Source organism: Coregonus lavaretus (assembly GCF_964263955.1).
Source record: "Coregonus lavaretus genome assembly, chromosome: 27".
NCBI lineage: Eukaryota > Metazoa > Chordata > Actinopteri > Salmoniformes > Salmonidae > Coregonus > Coregonus lavaretus.
The window spans coordinates 43,891,097-43,916,044 of NC_140014.1; the positions used below are offsets into that span (position 1 = coordinate 43,891,097).

At 48.7% G+C, this 24,948-nt stretch overlaps 1 protein-coding gene across 1 annotated transcript in view; it reads right to left on the minus strand.

Annotated features, from left to right (window-relative positions):
- znf106a (zinc finger protein 106a) overlaps positions 1-24,606 on the minus strand; it is a 53,841-nt gene extending 29,235 nt beyond the window's left edge. The window contains exons 1-7 of the mRNA XM_084144201.1: positions 24,227-24,606; positions 20,307-20,401; positions 20,045-20,106; positions 13,785-13,979; positions 7,464-10,082; positions 2,747-3,309; positions 208-362 (exon numbers count right to left, since the gene is read on the minus strand). Coding sequence (XP_084000327.1) covers positions 208-362; positions 2,747-3,309; positions 7,464-10,082; positions 13,785-13,979; positions 20,045-20,106; positions 20,307-20,360 — 3,648 coding nt within the window. The 5' untranslated portion in view covers positions 20,361-20,401; positions 24,227-24,606. The remainder of the gene's footprint in view (positions 1-207; positions 363-2,746; positions 3,310-7,463; positions 10,083-13,784; positions 13,980-20,044; positions 20,107-20,306; positions 20,402-24,226) is intronic.
- Between the last annotated feature and the right edge of the window lie 342 nt (positions 24,607-24,948).

The following is a 24,948-nucleotide window of genomic DNA, read 5'->3' on the forward strand; positions in this document are numbered from 1 at the left end:
CTGTGGTCCTCTGTAGCTCAGCTGGTAGAGCAGGGCGCTTGTAACGCCAGGGTAGTGGGTTCGATCCCCGGGACCACCCATACACACAAAAAAAAATGTATGCACACATGACTGTAAGTCGCTTTGGATAAAAGCATCTGCTAAATGGCATATTATTATTATTATTATTTTTATTATTATTATAGGCTGGGGGTGAAGATGTAATACCTGCTGTTTGACCACTAAGAGGCGCTGGACCTCCATGTAGGCAGTCTGAAGAGCAGCCCTGGCCTGGATCAGGCTGATGTCGACCCCCTGTAGAGACCGGCTCAGATCCTCCTCTCTGAGAGACACAGCCAGGAGTTGTTCCAACTGCACACGCTCTGGAGAACAATAAAACAGAATAAAATGGTTTACTGAGCGAGAAAAAGACTTGGACCTGAGCCATGACCATCTGGATTGGACTGCCGTCACGTATTATTATAGACGGCGTGCTGCTGTCACGTATTATTATAGACGGCGTGCTGCTGTCACGTATTATTATAGACAGCGTGCTGCTGTCACGTATCATTATAGACGGCGTGCTGCTGTCACGTATCATTATAGACAGCGTGCTGCTGTCACGTATCATTATAGACGGCGTGCTGCTGTCACGTATCATTATACACAGCGTGCTGCTGTCACGTATCATTATAGACAGCAGGCTGCTGTCACGTATTATTATAGACGGCGTGCTGCTGTCACTTATCATTATAGACAGCGTGCTGCTGTCACGTATTATTATAGACAGCAGGCTGCTGTCACGTATTATTATAGACGGCGTGCTGCTGTCACGTATTATTATAGACAGCAGGCTGCTGTCACGTATTATTATAGACGGCGTGCTGCTGTCACGTATCATTATAGACGGCGTGCTGCTGTCACGTATCATTATAGACGGCGTGCTGCTGTCACGTATCATTATAGACAGCGTGCTGCTGTCACGTATCATTATAGACAGCGTGCTGCTGTCACGTATTATTATAGACAGCGTGCTGCCGTCACGTATTATTATAGACAGCGTGCTGCCGTCACGTATTATTATAGACGGCGTGCTGCCGTCACGTATTATTATAGACAGCGTGCTGCTGTCACGTATTATTATAGACAGCGTGCTGCTGTCACGTATTATTATAGACGGCGTGCTGCTGTCACGTATTATTATAGACGGCGTGCTGCTGTCACGTATTATTATAGACAGCGTGCTGCTGTCACGTATTATTATAGACGGCGTGCTGCTGTCACGTATTATTATAGACGGCGTGCTGCTGTCACGTATTATTATAGACGGCGTGCTGCTGTCACGTATCATTATAGACGGCGTGCTGCTGTCACGTATTATTATAGACAGCGTGCTGCTGTCACGTATTATTATAGACAGCGTGCTGCTGTCACGTATTATTATAGACAGCGTGCTGCTGTCACGTATTATTATAGACAGCGTGCTGCTGTCACGTATTATTATAGACAGCGTGCTGCTGTCACGTATTATTATAGACAGCGTGCTGCTGTCACGTATTATTATAGACAGCGTGCTGCTGTCACGTATCATTAGACGGCGTGCTGCTGTCACCTATCATTATAGACAGCGTGCTGCTGTCACGTATCATTATAGACAGCGTGCTGCTGTCACGTATCATTATAGACAGCGTGCTGCTGTCACGTATCATTATAGACAGCGTGCTGCTGTCACGTATCATTATAGACAGCGTGCTGCTGTCACGTATCATTATAGACAGCGTGCTGCTGTCACGTATTATTATAGACGGCGTGCTGCTGTCACGTATCATTATAGACAGCGTGCTGCTGTCACGTATCATTATAGACGGCGTGCTGCTGTCACGTATCATTATAGACAACGTGCTGCTGTCACGTATTATTATAGACGGCGTGCTGCTGTCACGTATCATTATAGACAGCGTGCTGCTGTCACGTATTATTATAGACAGCGTGCTGCTGTCACGTATCATTATAGACGGCGTGCTGCTGTCACGTATCATTATAGACAGCGTGCTGCTGTCACGTATCATTATAGACAGCGTGCTGCTGTCACGTATCATTATAGACGGCGTGCTGCTGTCACGTATTATTATAGACGGCGTGCTGCTGTCACGTATCATTATAGACGGCGTGCTGCTGTCACGTATCATTATAGACGGCGTGCTGCTGTCACCTATCATTATAGACGGCGTGCTGCTGTCACGTATTATTATAGACAGCGTGCTGCTGTCACGTATCATTATAGACAGCGTGCTGCTGTCACGTATTATTATAGACAGCGTGCTGCTGTCACGTATTATTATAGACAGCGTGCTGCTGTCACGTATCATTATAGACAGCGTGCTGCTGTCACGTATCATTATAGACAGCGTGCTGCTGTCACGTATTATTATAGACAGCGTGCTGCTGTCACCTATCATTATAGACAGCGTGCTGCTGTCACGTATTATTATAGACAGCATGCTGCTGTCACGTATCATTATAGACAGCGTGCTGCTGTCACGTATTATTATAGACAGCGTGCTGCTGTCACGTATTATTATAGACGGCGTGCTGCTGTCACGTATCATTATAGACAGCGTGCTGCTGTCACGTATTATTATAGACAGCGTGCTGCTGTCACGTATTATTATAGACGGCGTGCTGCTGTCACGTATTATTATAGACAGCGTGCTGCTGTCACGTATTATTATAGACGGCGTGCTGCTGTCACGTGTGCTGAGTTCACCTTTCTTGGACTTGACCTTCATTCTTTTATTCTTCCTCTCTAAATGAGGAATGTCCCCAGCTGCTCGTCGTTTGGTCCTGGCTCCCTGCGTATCGTTCTGCTCCGTCCCGGAGCTGCTGTCCCCCATCACTGAGTCAGGTCTCTGCTGGACCAGGGCCCCTGGTGGCCCCTGTGCTAGTGGCCCCTGTACTTCTCTCTGTGCTCTGTCCTCACACTGTGTCCCCTCCACCTCAGGCTGCTCGGGGTCTCCGAAGGACGAGGAGCTTTGCTGCTCTGAGCTTAGTTTCCCTGCCCTGCCAGCCCCATCTCTGGGTGCCCTCTCCCCCGGCATCGCCTGACCCTGGGTCTGACCCCCGAAGAGAGAGGAGAGGTTGGCGGACGAGCGGTCAGGAGCCACGCTGCTCTCCGAGAGGCTGCGTTTGCGAGGAGTCACGGGGGCGAGGGAAGGTCCAGAGTCTCCGAGGCCGAAGAGCGTCTCCCACTGGAACCCCTCGGTCAGAGGGATGTCTTCTTCCTCCTGGCTCAACCCCTCCTGGTCACAGGACACCATCTCTATACCAAACCTGACAAGACAGACAGGATACATCTCACGTTAAGTCAGCCATTACCATCAACTCGACAGATATTTAACACGACTGACAGAACAGGACACGTGTACTTTTAAAAAGGTCCCAGATCTCTAAGTGCTTTTGTCTACTCTATTGTCCTTGTCAAGCCGGGCATTATGGATTCCATAAAGAGAGGAGAAACAGACTGGTACCTAGACTACTGTTAAAGGTCTTCAAAAGTCAAGGTTTCAGTATCGGGTCGGACCCCCCTTTGCCTATAGCACAGTACAATTCTTCGGGGCATGTCAAACGTTGATCAATTGGTATCAAGGGACCTAACACGTGCCAGGAAAACATTCCCCACACCATTACACTACCGCCACCAGCCTGTACTGCTCCACACCATTACACTACCGCCACCAGCCTGTACTGCTCCACACCATTACACTACCGCCACCAGCCTGTACTGCTGACACCAGACAGGATGGGGCCATTCCCCACACCATTCCACTACCGCCATCAATCTGTACCGCTGACACCAGACAGGATGGGGCCATGGACTCATGCTGCTTACGCCAAATCCTGACTCTGCCATCAGCATGATGCAACAGGAACCGGGATTCGTCGGACCAGGCAATGTTTTTCCACTCCTCAGTTGTCCAGTGTTGGTGACGGCGTGCCCACTGGAGCAACTTCTTCTTGTTTTTAGCTGATAGGAGTGGAACCCGGTGTGGTCGTCTGCTGCATTCTCCTTCGACCTCTCATCAACAAGCTGTTTTCGCCCACAGGACTGCCGCTGACCGGATGTGTTTTGTTTGCCGCACCATTCTCGGTAAACCCTAGACACTCGTGCATGAAAAGCCCAGGAGGCCGGCTGTTTGAGATAATGGATCCGGCGCGTCTGGCACCGACGATCATACCACGCTCAGTCGCTTAGGTCACTCGTTTTGACCATTCTAACGTTCAATGGAACAGTAACTGAATGCCTCGATGCCTGTCTGCCAGCTGTATATAGCAAGCCACGGCCACGTGACTCACTGTCTGTAGGAGCGAACCATTTTGGTGAACGGGGTGTTGTACCTAATAAACTGTCTGTAGGAGGGAACCATTTTGGTGAACGGGGGGGGTGTACCTAATAAACTGTCTGTAGGAGGGAACCATTTTGGTGAACGGGGTGTTGTACCTAATAAACTGTCTGTAGGAGCGAAGCATTTTGGTGAACGGGGTGTTGTACCTAATAAACTGTCTGTAGGAGCGAAGCATTTTGGTGAACGGGGTGTTGTACCTAATAAACTGTCTGTAGGAGCGAACCATTTTGGTGAACGGGGTGGTGTACCTAATAAACTGTCTGTAGGAGCGAACCATTTTGGTGAACGGGGTGGTGTACCTAATAAACTGTCTGTAGGAGCGAACCATTTTGGTGAACGGGGTGTTGTACCTAATAAACTGTCTGTAGGAGCGAACCATTTTGGTGAACGGGGTGTTGTACCTAATAAACTGTCTGTAGGAGCGAACCATTTTGGTGAACGGGGTGGTGTACCTAATAAACTGTCTGTAGGAGGGAACCATTTTGGTGAACGGGGGGGTGTACCTAATAAACTGTCTGTAGGAGGGAACCATTTTGGTGAACGGGGGGGTGTACCTAATAAACTGTCTGTAGGAGGGAACCATTTTGGTGAACGGGGGGGTGTACCTAATAAACTGTCTGTAGGAGCGAACCATTTTGGTGAACGGGGGGGTGTACCTAATAAACTGTCTGTAGGAGGGAACCATTTTGGTGAACGGGGGGGTGTACCTAATAAACTGTCTGTAGGAGGGAACCATTTTGGTGAACGGGGGGGTGTACCTAATAAACTGTCTGTAGGAGGGAACCATTTTGGTGAACGGGGGGGTGTACCTAATAAACTGTCTGTAGGAGGGAACCATTTTGGTGAACGGGGGGGTGTACCTAATAAACTGTCTGTAGGAGCGAACCATTTTGGTGAACGGGGGGGTGTACCTAATAAACTGTCTGTAGGAGGGAACCATTTTGGTGAACGGGGTGTTGTACCTAATAAACTGTCTGTAGGAGGGAACCATTTTGGTGAACGGGGGGGTGTACCTAATAAACTGTCTGTAGGAGGGAACCATTTTGGTGAACGGGGGGGTGTACCTAATAAACTGTCTGTAGGAGGGAACCATTTTGGTGAACGGGGGGGTGTACCTAATAAACTGTCTGTAGGAGGGAACCATTTTGGTGAACGGGGGGGTGTACCTAATAAACTGTCTGTAGGAGGGAACCATTTTGGTGAACGGGGGGGTGTACCTAATAAACTGTCTGTAGGAGGGAACCATTTTGGTGAACGGGGGGGTGTACCTAATAAACTGTCTGTAGGAGGGAACCATTTTGGTGAACGGGGGGTGTACCTAATAAACTGTCTGTAGGAGGGAACCATTTTGGTGAACGGGGGGGTGTACCTAATAAACTGTCTGTAGGAGGGAACCATTTTGGTGAACGGGGTGTTGTACCTAATAAACTGTCTGTAGGAGCGAACCATTTTGGTGAACGGGGTGTTGTACCTAATAAACTGTCTGTAGGAGGGAACCATTTTGGTGAACGGGGTGTTGTACCTAATAAACTGTCTGTAGGAGCGAACCATTTTGGTGAACGGGGTGTTGTACCTAATAAACTGTCTGTAGGAGGGAACCATTTTGGTGAACGGGGGGGTGTACCTAATAAACTGTCTGTAGGAGGGAACCATTTTGGTGAACGGGGGGGTGTACCTAATAAACTGTCTGTAGGAGCGAACCATTTTGGTGAACGGGGGGGTGTACCTAATAAACTGTCTGTAGGAGGGAACCATTTTGGTGAACGGGGTGTTGTACCTAATAAACTGTCTGTAGGAGCGAACCATTTTGGTGAACGGGGTGTTGTACCTAATAAACTGTCTGTAGGAGGGAACCATTTTGGTGAACGGGGTGTTGTACCTAATAAACTGTCTGTAGGAGCGAACCATTTTGGTGAACGGGGTGTTGTACCTAATAAACTGTCTGTAGGAGGGAACCATTTTGGTGAACGGGGGGGTGTACCTAATAAACTGTCTGTAGGAGCGAACCATTTTGGTGAACGGGGTGTTGTACCTAATAAACTGTCTGTAGGAGGGAACCATTTTGGTGAACGGGGGGGTGTACCTAATAAACTGTCTGTAGGAGCGAACCATTTTGGTGAACGGGGTGTTGTACCTAATAAACTGTCTGTAGGAGCGAACCATTTTGGTGAACGGGGGGGTGTACCTAATAAACTGTCTGTAGGAGCGAACCATTTTGGTGAACGGGGGGGTGTACCTAATAAACTGTCTGTAGGAGCGAACCATTTTGGTGAACGGGGTGTTGTACCTAATAAACTGTCTGTAGGAGCGAACCATTTTGGTGAACGGGGGGGTGTACCTAATAAACTGTCTGTAGGAGCGAACCATTTTGGTGAACGGGGGGGTGTACCTAATAAACTGTCTGTTTCAAGCATCTTAGAGTAGCAGTGCTGATCTGGGATCAGGTACCCCTTACCTCTAAAATCACCATACACTGACTATACCAAACATTAGGAACACCTTCCTGATATTGAGTTGCGCCCCCTTTTGCCCTCAGAACAGCCTCAATTCATCGGGGCATGGACTCTACAAGGTGTCCAAAGCGTTCCACAGGGATTCTGGCCCCATGTTGACTCCAATGCTTCCCACGGTTGTGTCAAGTTGGCTGGATGTCCTTTGGGTGGTGGACCATTCATGATACACACAGGAAACTGTTGAGCGTGAAAAACCCAACAGCGAATGCAATTCGACACAAACCGGTGCCCCTGGCACCTACTACCATACCCCGTTCAAAAGGCACTTAAATCTTTTGTCTTGCCCATTCACCCTCTGAATGGCACACATACACAATCCATGTCTCAGTTGTCTCAAGGCTTAAAAATCCTTCTTTAACCTGTCTCCTCCCCTTCATCTACACTGATTGAAGTGGATTTAACAAGTGACATCAATAAGGGATCCATAGGTTTCACCTGGATTCACCGGGTCAGTCTTATGTCATGGAAAGAGCAGGCGTTCTTAATGTTTTGTACACTCAGTGTATATTACTAATCTAAAAGGCTACTATGAGATGCGTCATACATCCTGCTCCAGATGACCTCTCACCTGGGCATGCCTTTCCCCTGCTCCTGCTTCTTCCTGTGGACTTCCTGGTACACCTGGTCCCAGTTGACACAGCGCCGTGACCCCGAGGAGCTGATGAGCTGTCTTAACGTCGGCTTCAGACCCGAATCCTTCTCCGCATCCCCTCTCCTCGTCCCGCTCACATTCCTGATCCGCCGGGCGATGTTCAGATTGGGCTCGTGGCTGCCGCTCTTGGTCTTGGAGCCGATGTGTCGGGTGAGGTCCCTCTTTAGGGCGAGGGGTAGGCTGGGTTTGGTCAGGGTGGAGCCTGAGGAGGGGTCAGAGGTCGTGTGGAGGTCAAGGTTAGGGTCGATGGTTCTCAAGGGGTCACTGTCTGACCACAACCCTGCGTCTGCTACCTCCATGGCCTCCTCTCCATCTCCATCACCAGCCACCCTGGGAGAGAGAGAGAGCGCAGCCCCACCTGGGGACTCCATGGTGGAGGTGCTGACCTGGACAGACTGGACAGAAAGGTGATTGTCTGAGGGAGACGTCTCACTGTCCCCAGCTGGGTTAGCGCTGCTGCTAGCTCTGTCCTGTCTGGTCTGTCTAGAGGTCTTCCTTCTATTCTGTCTGTTGTTGTTGGCTCTGACCTTGACGCCCTCAGAGCTCTCCACCTGCTGCTGCGGTTCCTCGATGTGTAGCACCGTCTTCCTCTCCCCGTTCTCCATCCTCTGGTCGTTAGAGTTCGTTGTCTTCTCTCGCTCCGTCCTGTGGTCAGCAGCAGGCAGATCCACGGAGCTCCTCTTGTCTAGCAGCGTCTCCTTGGCTCTCCTCAGCATCTCAGCCAGCTGCTGCTCCTGGTCCTGCTGTGGGGTAGAGGACTTTGATCCCAGCCTCCTCCCCAAATCCTGGCTGCTGTGTCTGGACGACCCGGGCTGGTCCGAGTCCTGGCTGGAGGCTCGGCTCAGCTGGGTGCTGGGGGTGGTAGAGGGGCTAGGGCTGGAGGCCCCACTGAGGTGGGTCTTGGGGCTGGAGGCCCCACTGAGGTGGGTCTTGGGGCTGGAGGCCCCACTGAGGTGGGTCTTGGGGCTGGAGGCCCCACTGAGGTGGGTCTTGGGACTGGGGGCTAGGTTGAGGGTGGGGCTGGAGGCCCTACTGAGGTGGGTCTTGGGGCTGGAGGCCCCACTGAGGTGGGTCTTGGGGCTGGAGGCCCCACTGAGGTGGGTCTTGGGGCTGGGGGCTAGGTTGAGGGTGGGGCTGGAGGCCCCACTGAGGTGGGTCTTGGGGCTGGGGGCTAGGTTGAGGGTGGGGCTGGAGGCCCTACTGAGGTGGGTCTTGGGACTGGGGGCTAGGTTGTGGGTGGGGCTGGAGGCCCCACTGAGGTGGGTCTTGGGGCTGGTAGTAAAAGGGAAGGACAGGCCCTTCTCAAGGCACTCTGATGGCTTAGCTGCCCTCCGTCTTGTGGAGGTGGACCCAGAGGAGGAGGAGTCTGTCCTCAGACTGTTCCTGGTAGAGACGTCTCTACGCTTCCTGTGTTCCCCCCCTTCTACAATGTGATCAGGAGACCTCTGCTGCGGTGCTGCTCGCTGGTCCCATCTGGACTGGGTCGGCTTCAGACCCGAGGAGCAGTGGGGCTCCAGCGCTATGTCGCGTCTGGGCCTCAGGTCCACATCTCTGCCCTGGGCCGAGGGGATCTGGGGGGTCTGGGTCTGGAGGGTTGGGGGAGGAGGAGGACCCTTTGGGTGCCTCTCTGAGGGGGGAGGATGAGGGTGGGGGTGAGTCTCCTTATGGGACGGATAAGGTGACCAGCGACAGGCCTTGTCTAGTTTAGGATTACTACCAAACGCCTTGGGCCCCATCCCCATGACGCTGTTACGATCTCGTTCTGCTCCACCGCCTGGCCCTTCCTGGGCCATGTTCTGGTGTCCACCCTTCCTACCGTCATCCTGACCGTCTTGACGGAGATGGTCGAAGGACCCGGCTGGAGCCAGCTGGTCGCTGGTGAAGTCCATCCTGTGAAGAGACTCTGTGCTACTCAGCCCTTCTCTCATGACAGGGTCAGCAAGCAGACCAGGCGGTCTGTTACCCCCTCTGCTGCTGCTGCTGCTGTATAGACCGGTGGTACCACCTCCTCTGCTGTTCTGCTGCCAGGGTCCCCTCCCTCCTCTCTGCTGCTGGGCTGGGGGGTGGAGATACACCTCCTGCTCCCATCTCTTATTGGTTCCCTCCCTGCTGTGCAGGCTGCCGCTGCCCCTCCCTCCAGCGCTCCACTTGGAGAAGTTGGGTGGTTGCTGGGCGTGCCAGGTGGCGCTGCGGCCCTGTTTCCTGTTGTGCCAGTTAAACCTGATGTCCTCCTGGGTCCCCCATGGACCTGGACCCCCAGCGGGGATTGAGCTCCAGTCCCAGCACCCCTGCCAGGCGGGCCCTTTGCATTTTCGAGGAGGGGGTGGTGGAGGGGTGTTGCTGGGGTCTCTCCAGCCCCACGACGCCCCCTTCTGGCAGAAGTACTGCCGTGCGTCACTCCACTTCTGGATCTGTTGCTGCTGTCTCCTCCGCTCCTCCTCCTCTCTCCTCCTCTCCTCCTCCTCTCTCCTCTTCTCCTCCTCCTCTCTCCTGCTCCTCTCCTGCTCCTCTCTCCTCCTCTCCTCCTCCTCTCTCCTAGAGAGATGAGAGAAAACACAAGTGTAAGTCAAAGCTCACTCACAACAAGCCCCAGTTCATTAAATGCTACCCTTCATGATATAACTACTACTGTGGCACCATGGGATTGTACTGGAACATTGGAGACTGTCCAGGAAATAATCATTCATAGATCTAGTCTACAGGGGCTTCATGATCTGTGGTTTGATGACAGGTAGTACGTTCACGTGCACACTAATAATTCAATATTTAAATGATTATGGCAGTAGGCCCGAATATGGCATTAGTCATGCAAACACCTTACTCTGCTTATCGTAAAATCTGCCGTATGGTCAACATCGAAGTAAGCATACGCGGATTAAAACAGCTGATTTTCTGAGCAATCTTTCAAATGATTAGGACATGTGGATCAGAGTTCCAGCGGCGTGTTTGATATGTGCCTGTATCAGCAGAGTAAGCTTCCCTCCTATAAAGCCACTGATGTGAGTTTCGGAAAAACTGAACGTTTGCATCGAACTCAGAATCAAATAGGCTTCCCAAAAATAACATGGTCGCTGTGGCAGAACGTTTAAATTGATTGGACTTTTGATCAATGCAGAAAATCTCCATCAGGTAGCCTGATTTCAGACGTGTCCATGTAAAAACAGGATTATTAGAGAAATCGTTCTTCTTGCAAAGCACGTAAACATTCAAATTAAACTATTATATTAAAAATCTGACTATTCACAATAAAAATGTATTATTATGTGCATGTAACTGTACTAATTGTGACATTTGAAAGTCTGCCTAGCAACAATATCTATTTCCCCCCCAGAGTTTTGGCATGGTCCTCCTGTGCCCCAGGGTGCATGCCAAATGGCACCCTGTATAGTGCACTACTTTTGACCAGGTTCCAGTGCACTATAAGGAATAGGGTGTTAATTGGTACGGGCCCCAGAGTGCTAACCCCCATGAGGCCTCGGGTATCTGGTCGAAAGTAGTGCACTATATAGGAAATAGGGTGGCATTTGGGACGGGCCCAAGCCCAGAGTGTTAAACGCGGGGGACAGGGACAGCTGCAAGCCAACTGCTGCTGGTGACGCGGGGGGACAGGGACAGCTGCAAGCCAACTGCTGCTGGTGACGATCGTAACGCGGGGGACAGGGACAGCTGCAAGCCAACTGCTGCTGGTGACGCGGGGTACAGGGACAGCTGCAAGCCAACTGCTGCTGGTGACGCGGGGGACAGGGACAGCTGCAAGCCAACTGCTGCTGGTGACGCGGGGGACAGGGACAGCTGCAAGCCAACTGCTGCTGGTGACGCGGGGGACAGGGACAGCTGCAAGCCAACTGCTGCTGGTGACGATCGTAACACACCTTCCCCTACTGCTCTAGTTGGACAAGGCTCAAACATCCTTTCGGCCTCTTAAGATTAATTAGAGAGACACGTGATCATTTAAAAAAAACGTAAGCTGGATTTATAATTGTGTTTTAGTCAAATATTATATCTGTTTGGGCTTCTTGCGGTCAATTTGCATTTTGTAATTGCTATTTGTAATTATGTTCCGGACCCCCAACCATCCGCTCAAGAATTGAGTTGATGATCCCCTGGCCTTTAGTCTTTCAACGCTGTGTGGAACCTGTGGCATATAATATGTAGGTCAGAAACACAGGTCAAAGGTCTATGGAAGGCCGATGTGTTTCCAACTGAACATCCTACCGCCGCTATGTTCTCTGTGACTCAGCCCTCTCTTCAGAAAGGTTAAGCCAGTGATCTTGGCAGCCCCGTGATCTTGGCAGCCCCGTGATCTTGGCAGCCCCGTGATCTTGGCAGCCCCGTGATCTTGGCAGCACCGTGATCTTGGCAGCACCGTGATCTTGGCAGCCCGTGATCATGGCTGCAGTTTCTGGTGCAATGCAGAAACTGAGTGACACAGCATACATTCTATAGGCAACATTCAGTGCTATTATTATCTATCAATATTATCAATATAAAAAATGATAACTTATCAATATCTTTATAATCAGCTATCATTATCATCTATTACTAAGTTGAGATGCCCCAAAACCAAACATATGTTCAACTCCTATACATCAGGCCAGTGAGAGGACGGTTTTCCACTCCTATTCATTAAATTAGGCCAGTGAGGACGGTTTTCAACTCCTATACATCAGGCCAGTGAGGACGGTTTTCCACTCCTATACATCAGGCCAGTGAGGACGGTTTTCCACTCCTATACATCAGGCCAGTGAGGACGGTTTTCCACTCCTATTCATTAAATTAGGCCAGTGAGGACGGTTTTCAACTCCTATACATCAGGCCAGTGAGGACGGTTTTCCACTCCTATACATCAGGCCAGTGAGGACGGTTTTCCACTCCTATACATCAGGCCAGTGAGAGGACGGTTTTCAACTCCTATACATCAGGCCAGTGAGAGGACGGTTAAACTCCTATATATTAATTAGGTCAGTGAGAGGACGGTTTTCAACTCCTATATATTAATTAGGTCAGTGAGAGGACGGTTTTCAACTCCTATACATTAATTAAGTCAGTGAGAGGACGGTTAAACTCCTATATATTAATTAGGTCAGTGAGAGGACGGTTTTCAACTCCTATACATTAATTAAGTCAGTGAGAGGACGGTTTTCCACTCCTATATATTAATTAGGTCAGTGAGAGGACGGTTTAACTCCTATATATTAATTAGGTCAGTGAGAGGACGGTTTTCAACTCCTATATATTAATTAGGTCAGTGAGAGGACGGTTTTCAACTCCTATACATTAATTAGGCCAGTGAGAGGACGGTTTTCAACTCCTATACATTAATTAAGTCAGTGAGAGGACGGTTTTCCACTCCTATACATTAATTAGGTCAGTGAGAGGACGGTTTTCAACTCCTATATATTAATTAGGTCAGTGAGAGGACGGTTTTCAACTCCTATATATTATGTCAGTGAGAGGACGGTTTTCCACTCCTATATATTAATTAGGCCAGTGAGAGGACGGTTTTCAACTCCTATATATTAATTAGGTCAGTGAGAGGACGGTTTTCCACTCCTATATATTAATTAGGCCAGTGAGAGGACGGTTTTCAACTCCTATATATTAATTAGGCCAGTGAGAGGACGGTTTTCAACTCCTATATATTAATTAGGTCAGTGAGAGGACGGTTTTCAACTCCTATACATTAATTAGGTCAGTGAGAGGACGGTTTCTGTGAACACCTTCTAGAAGCCATAGAGGGCATGGTGTGGAATGTTGCCGGGCTGTAGAGAGGGAGAGAGGGTGAGAGGGTGCTGTGACTGTAATGCTTTTTTTAGTCCGTAACTCTGACATGTGACCCCTCCCTCCCTCCCTCCCTCCCTCCGCCCTGGGCTCTATGAGCAGCAACCATAGAGATATAAAAGAGGACTGATCTTTGTCGCTGTGCCATTACGGCGTGTGTGACATGCATGATGCCTTGTATTCATCTAGAGGCCTCTCTACCTACCTCTATGAGCTGCATGTATGGTTCACGTCACAGCTAAATGAGAAGCCTTGACCACCATCACACAGAATGTGACTATACATGGTCCACTAGTCCAGACAGACAGACCAAACCTCAGACAAACAACAACGTTTGGTTTCTACATTATGATCAGACTATGACCATTGAGACGTTCTTAGCACCCATGTTCCCTACTCAGCAGAGTTAGATGAGAACCTTTAGCAGACAGACAAACAAAAATCATCCTCTCTTACCTGATGAGTTCCTTCCGGTTCTCGATCAGTTTGACCAGTTCCTTGTCGAAGTACTCCTCTTCCTGGTCGTTCCCCGCACCCTCCCGTTCCGCCGTCTCCACGCGCTGCTTGTGCACCCTGCTGGAGATGTGGTTGGCGTAGTCCGTTAGGCTCACCATGGTCACCCGGCACACCCGGCACTCATGGCCACAGTCCCTGGGGAGGGAAGGGGACAGTGGGCGCTCAATAACCCCCTCTGGCATGGTGATATCTGCTTCTAGTCACACCTGACAAGTAACAACTGGTCTGGTCTGGTCTCCCTGTTCGTCTGCAGAGCCTTGGACAATACAGGCTCTAGGTTTAAAAAGGTATATTATATTCCTCAACAATCCTTATAAAAAAAAAAAAATGCTCTTCCGGTTTCTTATACTCTTCTTCGGAGATCAGGAGGCAAACTGACGTATTATTTTCTGTCGTTTAAGAAAAATAAAGAGTTACGATCTGCTGGTTAAGTCTTCATCTGCTCTTCTAGTCGTTTCCAGCGGGCCGGTGGTGGCAGTTTGGCGGAGGCAGGAGGCTGTGCGTCAGTAGCATGGTAACATTTATCCCACGGTACACCACTACGTAGCCATCCAGGCAGCTAACGGAGCACAGTCGTGTGGTGGGCTATGTGGAGACACAGGCAGGGAGGGGAGGAGGCCTCAGCCTAGCGCTCTGCTGCTGTCATGATGGTAGTCTGCTGTGCTCTGGGGCTGTGCTCAGCCAGCCTCTCTCTATTTCTGCTATGTCCCTCAGACAACCCCCAACCCCCCCCAACTGCAGTATCGGTCTTCACTTCATCCACACTGAATACCCAACTGTGGAGCTGCTGAGGCTGTGGACCAATCATTAGGCTGGTTGTAACCGGACCCTTGGCCAAGCAGCAGCTGTCGATAATTCACCACAGAAGTCAGCGTCCCAAACGGCACCCTATTCCCTATGTAGTGCACTACTTTAGACCAGAGAATGGCACCCTATTCCCTATATAGTGCACTACTTTAGACCAGAGAATGGCACCCTATTCCCTATATAGTGCACTACTTTAGACCAGAGAATGGCACCCTATTCCCTATATAGTGCACTACTTTAGACCAGAGAATGGCACCCTATTCCCTATATAGTGCACTACTTTAGACCAGAGAATGGCACCCTATTCCCTATATAGTGCACTACTTTTGACCAGAGCCCTTTTCCAAAGGGAATAGGGAGCCATTTGGGACGCCTCTCCTAGAATGTCCCACTGTAGAGGGGCTGAGAGGTACCATGACTTTATTGGCTACGGTTCAACCTCTAAGACACTGTCATTGGCTCCCCCCGACGTTCTGTTAACTCATTGATAAGGTTGGGGTTTGATTTGGAAGTGTACTGTTTGTTTCTTGTGCAATGGTACGAAGGCAAAAACAATGGGTTCAATAATGTAATCAGTGAATCAATACAGGCTATATCTTCGCGTGTCTCTAATCAAACGTGTTTTTCATCGGTTCGCCGTGACTTTATAACAAAAAAAAGATAACGTCTATTTTACTGTCAATGACAAAGATGTTAATGAATTTTAAGGAACAATATTTTAAACTCATAAGCAAGAGTTACATCTCAACTAGACTAGGAACTAATGATTATATAGTGTACTTATTTATCTTAAAAACAACCAGACCAAGAACTAACAAATGTATGCTAAATTGTAACACATTCCCCTCTCCTTTCCCCTAGATGTTAGTTACGGTTAAGAGCCTGCCCGCTGCCATCACATATTTCAGTAATCTCCAGCATAGTCACTTGAAATAGTTGCAGACTGCGTCCCATAACACCCTATTTCCCATTTAGTGCACTTCATTTGACCAAGGCCCATTGGGCTCTAGTCTAAAGTAGTGCACTATGTAGGGAATAGGGTGTCATTAGGGATATACCCGCAATCAGTTGGTCGTCGGTCCGGGCCTGTTAATAATAATAATAATATTAATATGCCATTTAGCAGACGCTTTTATCCAAAGCGACTTACAGTCGTGCGTGCATACATTTTTGTGTATGGGTGGTCCCGGGGATCGAACCCACTACCTTGGCGTTACAAGCGCCGTGCTCTACCAGCTGAGCTACAGAGGACCACGTCAGTCGGTCCGGGCCTGTTGTTCCAGTCAGTCAGTCGGTCTGGGCCTGTTGTTCCAGTAAGTCGGTCGGTCCGGGCCTGTTGTTCCAGTCAGTTGGTCCGGGCCTGTTGTTCCAGTCAGTCAGTCGGTCTGGGCCTGTTGTTCCAGTAAGTCGGTCGGTCCGGGCCTGTTGTTCCAGTCAGTTGGTCCTGGCCTGTTGTTCCAGTCAGTTGGTCCGGGCCTGTTGTTCCAGTCAGTCGGTCTGGGCCTGTTGTTCCAGTCAGTCGGTCTGGGCCTGTTGTTCCAGTCAGTTGGTCCTGTTGTTCCAGTCAGTCGGTCCGGGCCTGTTGTTCCAGTCAGTCGGTCCGGGCCTGTTGTTCCAGTCAGTTGATCCTGTTGTTCCAGTCAGTCGGTCCGGGCCTGTTGTTCCAGTCAGTTGGTCCTGTTGTTCCAGTCAGTTGGTCCGGGCCTGTTGTTCCAGTCAGTTGGTCCGGGCCTGTTGTTCCAGTCAGTCGGTCTGGGCCTGTTGTTCCAGTCAGTTGGGCCTGTTGTTCCAGTCAGTCGGTCTGGGCCTGTTGTTCCAGTCAGTTGGGCCTGTTGTTCCAGTCAGTTGGGCCTGTTGTTCCAGTCAGTTGGGCCTGTTGTTCCAGTCAGTCGGTCCTGTTGTTCCAGTCAGTTGGGCCTGTTGTTCCAGTCAGTTGGTCCTGTTGTTCCAGTCAGTTGGGCCTGTTGTTCCAGTCAGTTGGTCCTGTTGTTCCAGTCAGTCGGTCCGGGCCTGTTGTTCCAGTCAGTTGGTCCTGTTGTTCCAGTCAGTTGGTCCTGTTGTTCCAGTCAGTCGGGCCGGGCCTGTTGTTCCAGTCAGTCGGGCCGGGCCTGTTGTTCCAGTCAGTTGGTCTGGGCCTGTTGTTCCAGTCAGTTGGTCCGGGCCTGTTGTTCCAGTCAGTTGGTCCGGGCCTGTTGTTCCAGTCAGTTGGGCCTGTTGTTCCAGTCAGTTGGTCCTGTTGTTCCAGTCAGTTGGTCCGGTCCTGTTGTTCCAGTCAGTTGGTCCTGTTGTTCCAGTCAGTTGGTCCTGTTGTTCCAGTCAGTTGGTCCGGGCCTGTTGTTCCAGTCAGTTGGGCCTGTTGTTCCAGTCAGTTGGTCCGGGCCTGTTGTTCCAGTCAGTTGGTCCGGGCCTGTTGTTCCAGTCAGTTGGGCCTGTTGTTCCAGTCAGTTGGTCCTGTTGTTCCAGTCAGTTGGTCCGGGCCTGTTGTTCCAGTCAGTTGGGCCTGTTGTTCCAGTCAGTTGGTCCTGTTGTTCCAGTCAGTTGGTCCTGTTGTTCCAGTCAGTTGGTCCTGTTGTTCCAGTCAGTTGGTCCTGTTGTTCCAGTCAGTTGGTCCTGTTGTTCCAGTCAGTTGGTCCGGGCCTGTTGTTCCAGTCAGTTGGTCCTGTTGTTCCAGTCAGTTGGTCCTGTTGTTCCAGTCAGTTGGTCCTGGCCTGTTGTTCCAGTCAGTTGGTCCGGGCCTGTTGTTCCAGTCAGTTGGTCCTGTTGTTCCAGTCAGTTGGTCCTGTTGTTCCAGTCAGTTGGTCCTGTTGTTCCAGTCAGTTGGTCCGGGCCTGTTGTTCCAGTCAGTTGGTCCGGGCCTGTTGTTCCAGTCAGTTGGTCCGGGCCTGTTGTTCCAGTCAGTTGGTCCTGTTGTTCCAGTCAGTTGGTCCTGTTGTTCCAGTCAGTTGGTCCTGTTGTTCCAGTCAGTTGGTCCTGTTGTTCCAGTCAGTTGGTCCTGTTGTTCCAGTCAGTTGTTCCAGTCAGTTGGTCCTGTTGTTCCAGTCAGTTGGTCCTGTTGTTCCAGTCAGTTGGTCCTGTTGTTCCAGTCAGTCGGGCCTGTTGTTCCAGTCAGTTGGTCCTGTTGTTCCAGTCAGTTGGTCCTGTTGTTCCAGTCAGTCGGGCCTGTTGTTCCAGTCAGTTGGTCCTGTTGTTCCAGTCAGTTGGTCCTGTTGTTCCAGTCAGTCGGGCCTGTTGTTCCAGTCAGTTGGTCCTGTTGTTGTTAGTTTGAGTCTACAGCTTCAACTGATAATGAAGAGACGCCCAGGTCAGATCCCAAATCTCACACGCAGACCCTAAACAGACAAACGTGACACGTTGCGAGTGGCCCCGTTCCTGGCCTGTTGTTCCAGTCAGATTGTGTCTATACATACAGTGGGGAGAACAAGTATTTGATCCACTGCCGATTTTGCAGGTTTTCCTACTTACAAAGCATGTAGAGGTCTGTAATTTTTATCATATGTACACTTCAACTGTGAGAGACGGAATCTAAAACAAAAATCCAGAAAATCACATTGTATGATTTTTAAGTAATTAATTTGCATTTTATTGCATGACATAAGTATTTGATACATCAGAAAAGCAGAACTTAATATTTGGTACAGAAACCTTTGTTTGCAATTACAGAGATCATACGTTTCCTGTAGGTCTTGACCAGGTTTGCACACACTGCAGCAGGGATTTTGGCCCACTCCTCCACACAGACCTTCTCTAGATCCTTCAGGTTTGGGGCTGTCGCTGGGCAATACAGACTTTCAGCTACCTCCAAAGATGTTCTATTGGGTTCAGGTCTGGAGACTGGCTAGGCCACTCCAGGGCCTTGAGATGCTTCTTACAGAGCCACTCCTTAGTTGCCCTGGCTGTGTGTTCTGGTCGTTGTCATGCTGGAAGACCCAGCCACGACCCACCTTCAATGCTCTTACTGAGGGAAGGAGGTTGTTGGCCAAGATCTCACGATACATGGGCCCCATCCATCCTCCCCCTCAATACGGTGCAGTCGTCCTGTCCCCTTTGCAGAAAAGCATCCCCAAATAATTATGTTTCCACCTCCATGCTTCACGGTTGGGGTGGTGTTCTTGGGGTTGTACTCATCCTTCTTCTTCCTCCAAACACGGCGAGTGGAGTTTAGACCAAAAAGCTCTATTTTTGTCTCATCAGACCACATGACCTTCTCCCATTCCTCCTCTGGATCATCCAGATGGTCATTGGCAAACTTCAGACGGGCCTGGAGATGCGCTGGCTTGAGCAGGGGGACCTTGCGTGCGCTGCAGGATTTTAATCCATGACGGCGTAGTGTGTTACTAATGGTTTTCTTTGAGACTGTGGTCCCAGCTCTCTTCAGGTCATTGACCAGGTCCTGCCATGTAGTTCTGGGCTGATCCCTCACCTTCCTCATGATCATTGATGCCCCACGAGGTGAGATCTTGCATTGAGCCCCAGACCGAGGGTGATTGACCGTCATCTTGAACTTCTTCCATTTTCTAATAATTGCACCAACAGTTGTTGCCTTCTCACCAAGCTGCTTGCCTATCGTCCTGTAGCCCATCCCAGCCTTGTGCAGGTCTACATTTTTATCCCTGATGTCCTTACACAGCTCTCTGGTCTTGGCCATTGTGGAGAGGTTGGAGTCTGTTTGATTGAGTGTGTGGACAGGTGTCTTTTATACAGGTAACGAGTTCAAACGGGTGCAGTTAATACAGGTAATGAGTGGAGAACGGGGGCTTCTTAAAGAAAAACTAAAAAGTCTGTGAGAGCCGGAATTCTTACTGGTTGGTAGGTGATCAAATACTTATGTCATGCAATAAAATGCAAATTAATTACTTTTTAAAAAATCATACAATGTGATTTTCTGGATTTTTGTTTTAGATTCCGTCTCTCACAGTTGAAGTGTATGATATGATAAAAATTACAGACCTCTACATGCTTTGTAAGTAGGAAAACCTGCAAAATCGGCAGTGTATCAAATACTTGTTCTCCTCGCTGTATGTATATGCCATAGTTGTGGCAGCTGTGCCCCTACCCATTTTCCAGATAATGCTAGGCTGGGCACACGTGACGAATCACACACGTGACCAATCACACACGTGACCAATCACACACGTGACCAATCACACACGTGACCAATCACACAATTGACCAATCACACACGTGACCAATGTCTAGGGCCGGAAAGGTTTTCCTGATCAACAAGACTTGACAGCAGTTGCACCATCATCTCCTGAAACATTTGTGGAAATTCATTAATCTCAAGCAAACCTATTCCAATTTGCTCTGCAGGCTAAAATAGGCTAAATGTGCAACAATTTGTGCAACCTGTGCAGGTTGAGTTACTGTAAGTTCAGTAGGATGGTAGTTCTCACCGGCCTTTCAGGTTCTCCAGTTCACGGTGATGTAGCATACTCTTCATATGCTCATCCATCTCCTGGGAGACAAGGACAGAAACTCTTTTAGTTCATTCATATCTAAAAGACAGCATGATATTATCAAAACAAAAAAAGGTAATGGTGATAAAAGCGTAATCTTTAGGTTTTTAGAAAAGCGCTATAAAAATAAAATTGTATAAATCACATGTAGACCGATAATCATTCAGTTTCTTTCCAGGAGGCTTTGAAGCGGTTTTACCTGTTTGGAGCTGTATACGATCTGACAGAGGATGCACTTCCTTTCTCTCCCCATGTTGGACGATGGTGGTGGGTTTCAAATCAGGCCATTACGTACTGTTGGGAGGAAATAAAAGGAGAATTTGTGAAAATAGTCTGTATAAAAAGCATCCCTGACTGAACGGACACTGGGCAAATTGTTTGTGTAATACTGCCGCCTCAATTCTAAATAAACGCCAGCTGCCCAAATACATGTAGACCACATTATGTTTCCTACAAGCATGCAGGACTGCTGCCAGTGGCCAGCTATCCTCTGACCCAGCAGAGTGTGTGTGCATGCTACTGGGCTGGCAAAGCCCCATCAGCTGGGACAGAGGGGAGCGGAGGTCATCTCTTTCCCACCTCCCACGTCTAGCTGGCTCTTCCTCAACATGCCACCCAACCCCGTCTGGCCTGCCCTGAATGCCAGCCCTGCAGCAGACTCTGTCAGGCCACAGTCTAATTCCAGAGCCAGCATACATCCCAAATGGTCCTATTCCCTATATATAGTGCACTACTTTTACAAATTAGTGCATTTTATAGGGAATAGGGTGCCATTTGGATGACCAGTCTGCTGATAGAACAGCTCTAGAGCCCGCAGCAGGGCTAGTGGAGAGGCTAGCGGAGGCTAGTGGAGAGGCTAGCGGAGGCTAGTGGAGAGGCTAATGCAGAGGCTAGTGGAGAAGCTAGTGGAGAGTCTAATGCATGGCTAATGCATGGCTAGTGGAGAAGCTAATGCAGAGGCTAGTGGAGAAGCTAGTGGAGAGGCTAATGCATGGCTAATGCATGGCTAGTGGAGAGGCTAGTGGAGAGGCTAATGCATGGCTAGTGGAGAGGCTAGTGGAGAGGCTAATGCAGAGGCTAGTGGAGAGGCTAGTGGAGAAGCTAGTGCCACATTTTCATTCAGGGTAAGTTGAGTTAGCTTGCCCAGGAGCAGATTAGTTCTGAAGGTTTTGTTGCCATAGAAATTTACCAGGCTAAAAAGGTGAGCCACTTCCGTGTGACCGGTTATCCCGAGTTTAACTCAGAGTTGACCAAAGTTACCTCGCTAACTGCTCAAACCTGATTCATAGTATACCCCGCTTGTCAAATGAACTATTATACTGAACAAAAACATAAAAACGCAACAATTTCAAAGATTTCACTGAGTTACAGATCATATAAGGAAATCAGTCAATTTAAATAAATTCATTAGGCCCTAATCTATGGATTTCACAACAGGGAAAGCAGATATGCATCTGTTGGTCACAGATATGTTTAAAAAAGAGGGTTGTGGATCAGAAAACCAGTCAGTATCTGACCACCATTGCCTCATGCAGCGCGACACATCTCCTTTGCATAGTTGATCAGGCTGTTGATTGTGGCCTGTGGAATGTTTCACCACTACTCTTCAATGGCTGTGCGAAGTTGCTGTATACTGTCGTACATGTCTATCCAGAGCATCCCAAACATGCTAAATTGGTGACATGTCTGGTGAGTATGCAGGCCATGGAAGAACTGGGACATTTTTCAGCTTCCAGGAACTGTGTACAGATCCTTGCGACATGGGGCAGTGCATTATCATGCTGAAACATGAGGTGATGGCGGCGGATGAATGGCACGACAATGGGCCTCAGGATCTCGTCACGGTATCTCTGCACATTCTAATTGCCATTGATAAAATGCAATTGTGTTCGTTGTCCGTAGTTTATGCCTGCCTGCCCATACCATAACCCCTCCGCCACCATGGGCACTCTGTTCACAACGTTGATGTCAGCAAACCGCTCGACCACACGACGCCATACAAGCTTGTCTGCCATCTGTCCAGTACAGTTGAAACCGGGATTCATCCGTGAAGAGCACACTTCTCCAACGTGCCAGTGGCCATCGAAGGTGACCATTTGCCCACTGAAGTAGGTTACAAAGCCAAACTGCAGTCAGGTCAAGACCCTGGTGAGGATGACGAGCACGCAGGTGAGCTTCCCTGAGACGGTTTCTGAAAGTTTGTGCAGAAAAACCCACCGTTCATCAGCTGTCCGGGTGGCTGGTCTTAGACCACCCCGCAGGTGAAGAAGATGGACGTGGAGGTCCTGGGCTGGTGTGGTTAGCGGTTGTGAGGCCAGTTGGACGTACTGCCAAATTCTCTAAAACAACGTTGGAGGCGGCTTATGGTAGAGAAATGAACATTAAATTCTCTGGCAACAGCTCTGGTGGACATTCCTGCAGTCAGCATGCCAATTGCATGCTCCCTCAAAACTTGAGACATCTGTGGCATTGTGTTGTGTGACAAAACTGCACATTTTAGAATGGCCTTTTATTGTCACCAACACAAGGTGCACCTGTGTAATGATCACGCTGTTTAATCAGCTTCTTGATATGCCACACCTGTCAGGTGGATGGATTATCTTGGCAAAGGAGAAATGCTCACTAACAGGGATGTAAACAAATTTGGGAGAAATAAGCTTTTTGTGCATATGTAAAAATTCTGGGATCTTTTATTTAAGCTCATGAAACATGGGACCAACACTTTACATGTTGCATTTACATTTTTGTTCAGTGTAAAAATTGAGTCACTCTGAGAAACAAATTGACTCTTGCATCAGTAAAAAGATTGAATCGTTCGTGAACTGCCCATTCCTACTGCACATCACAATTAATTGGTATACAGCCTAAAACTAATGCCTTCAAAATTATGTAAACATTCTGTACAATGTTGAATAAAATTACATTTAAATGTACTCTAGCGGTTGTCTGTGCGGTTTGTCCTTCAACTGCTCCACATGAGGCACAATATCCCCAGGAAAGTAATGTTCACTCGACTTTAGTTATTCCACATGTTGTTGTTACAGCCTGAATTCAAAATGGTTTAAATAGATTTGTATTCTCACCGATCTACACACAATACCCCATAATGACAAAGTGAAAATATGTTTTTAGAAACTTTTGCAAATGTATTGAAAATTATATACAGAAATATCTAACTCAGTGCTAGTCAGTGGAGTGGTTGTGTGGTCCAAGTCTGGGTTTAAGGGTCTCTTTTCCAAGCTTAAAAGGATAAACATTCACATGCAACGCCATCGGCCAGAAAAGATTGAATACATTGGCCTTGCTGTCAATCCAGCATGACTTCTGCCGCATTCAAAACAACTGGAAACTCGGAACTGGGAAATCTCAGACTTCAGTGAGTTCAAGACAACTGGGAACTCGGGAAAAAAAACTAGCTCCGACTGGGAAAACACGTTTTGAACTGTCATCCAACTCGGAATTCCAAGTCGGTAACTCAGGCATTTTTCTAGAGCTCCAACCTGAAGATCACTGACGTAATAATTCGACCTTGTTTTTTCCCCCGAGTTCCCAGTTGTCTTGAAAGTGCCAGACTTTGATGACAAAATTTGCCCACAAGGACCGCCGCACCACCTTCCTGTTCAAGTGAGCGCAGCACAACAAGGGGGCTGTCAATACATGCGTGGCTAACAACAAACACACCCGCCATAGCCAGTCCATTGTTTTGCTAGCAAGCTAACGTTAGCTTTGCTTAGGATAGAGCCTTGCCCCACACATGGCTCTGTTCACAACTGACTAGCTAGCTAACTGGTTTGGCGAAAAAGTGGCTAGTCAACGTTAGCTACTTCAGACACAAATGTAAGTATTTGGCTAACTTGTTTTATTTTTGTTTGTGTATGCATGAGGTTAGCTACTAACTAGGTAGATAACTAACATTAGCTAAAACATGTATATCAAACTAGCGAACGTTAGCTACGTTGGCTAACTAGCTAGCTAACGTTACTTCTATCTAGCGATGAAACAAACACACAGTTCTCACCACAGCTCTTCAAACTTACCCCCAAAACTCTTCTAATCTAAAATGAGAACCGCTTGTATGTAGCTAACTCGTGTACATTTAGCAAGAATACCTTTAAATACCTCGTTTACTGGCGCAAGTTCATCCACTTCCCGTCTTGCCGCTGGATCGACCCGGCTGCCCTTCCCCTTCCAGATGGGTTTCCTCCAGATGGATTTCTCCAGATGGGTTTCCTCCAGATGGGTTTCCTCCAGATGGGTTCTGGGCTGTGTTCCCGAACGTCAGCGTGTGAGAGGAAGAGGCGAAGCCAACGGTTGTTTTTTTTTTACCACAGATGGATCAACGAGACAAATATTTCACCGGATGTGTACCTGTGAAGTGGCCGGCAGTGGGAGAAGATGGAACGACACGGATTTTCACCGACATTCTGCTGATTTTCTCATCGATGAAACGTTTGATCTCAATACAGTTTTTCTGTTCCCAAAACAAAAAATCTGTTATGACAGACTTTACCCTGTTAGATTTTTACCCTTTACTAAAGTAAAAATAAAAAAAATAAATGCGTTGTTTAGAACGGGCGAAGGCGAATTGCGTCACACCCGCACTTCGCAGAGTAGGCGTTCCCTAACGGAAATATGCAAATATATGCTAAACGAACCAATAGGATCTCGCTAGCTCGTGCTTGGCTCCGCCCACCTCCTTGCTTGTTCTGCCCCACTATCACTCATTTGTTTCCATTTGAAACGACAGGCATGGAACCAGGTAAATGCCGAGGCACATATACAGAATTATCGAAGAAGTAACAAAATATTAGAATATTATAGTGGTAACTAATTGGGAAGAT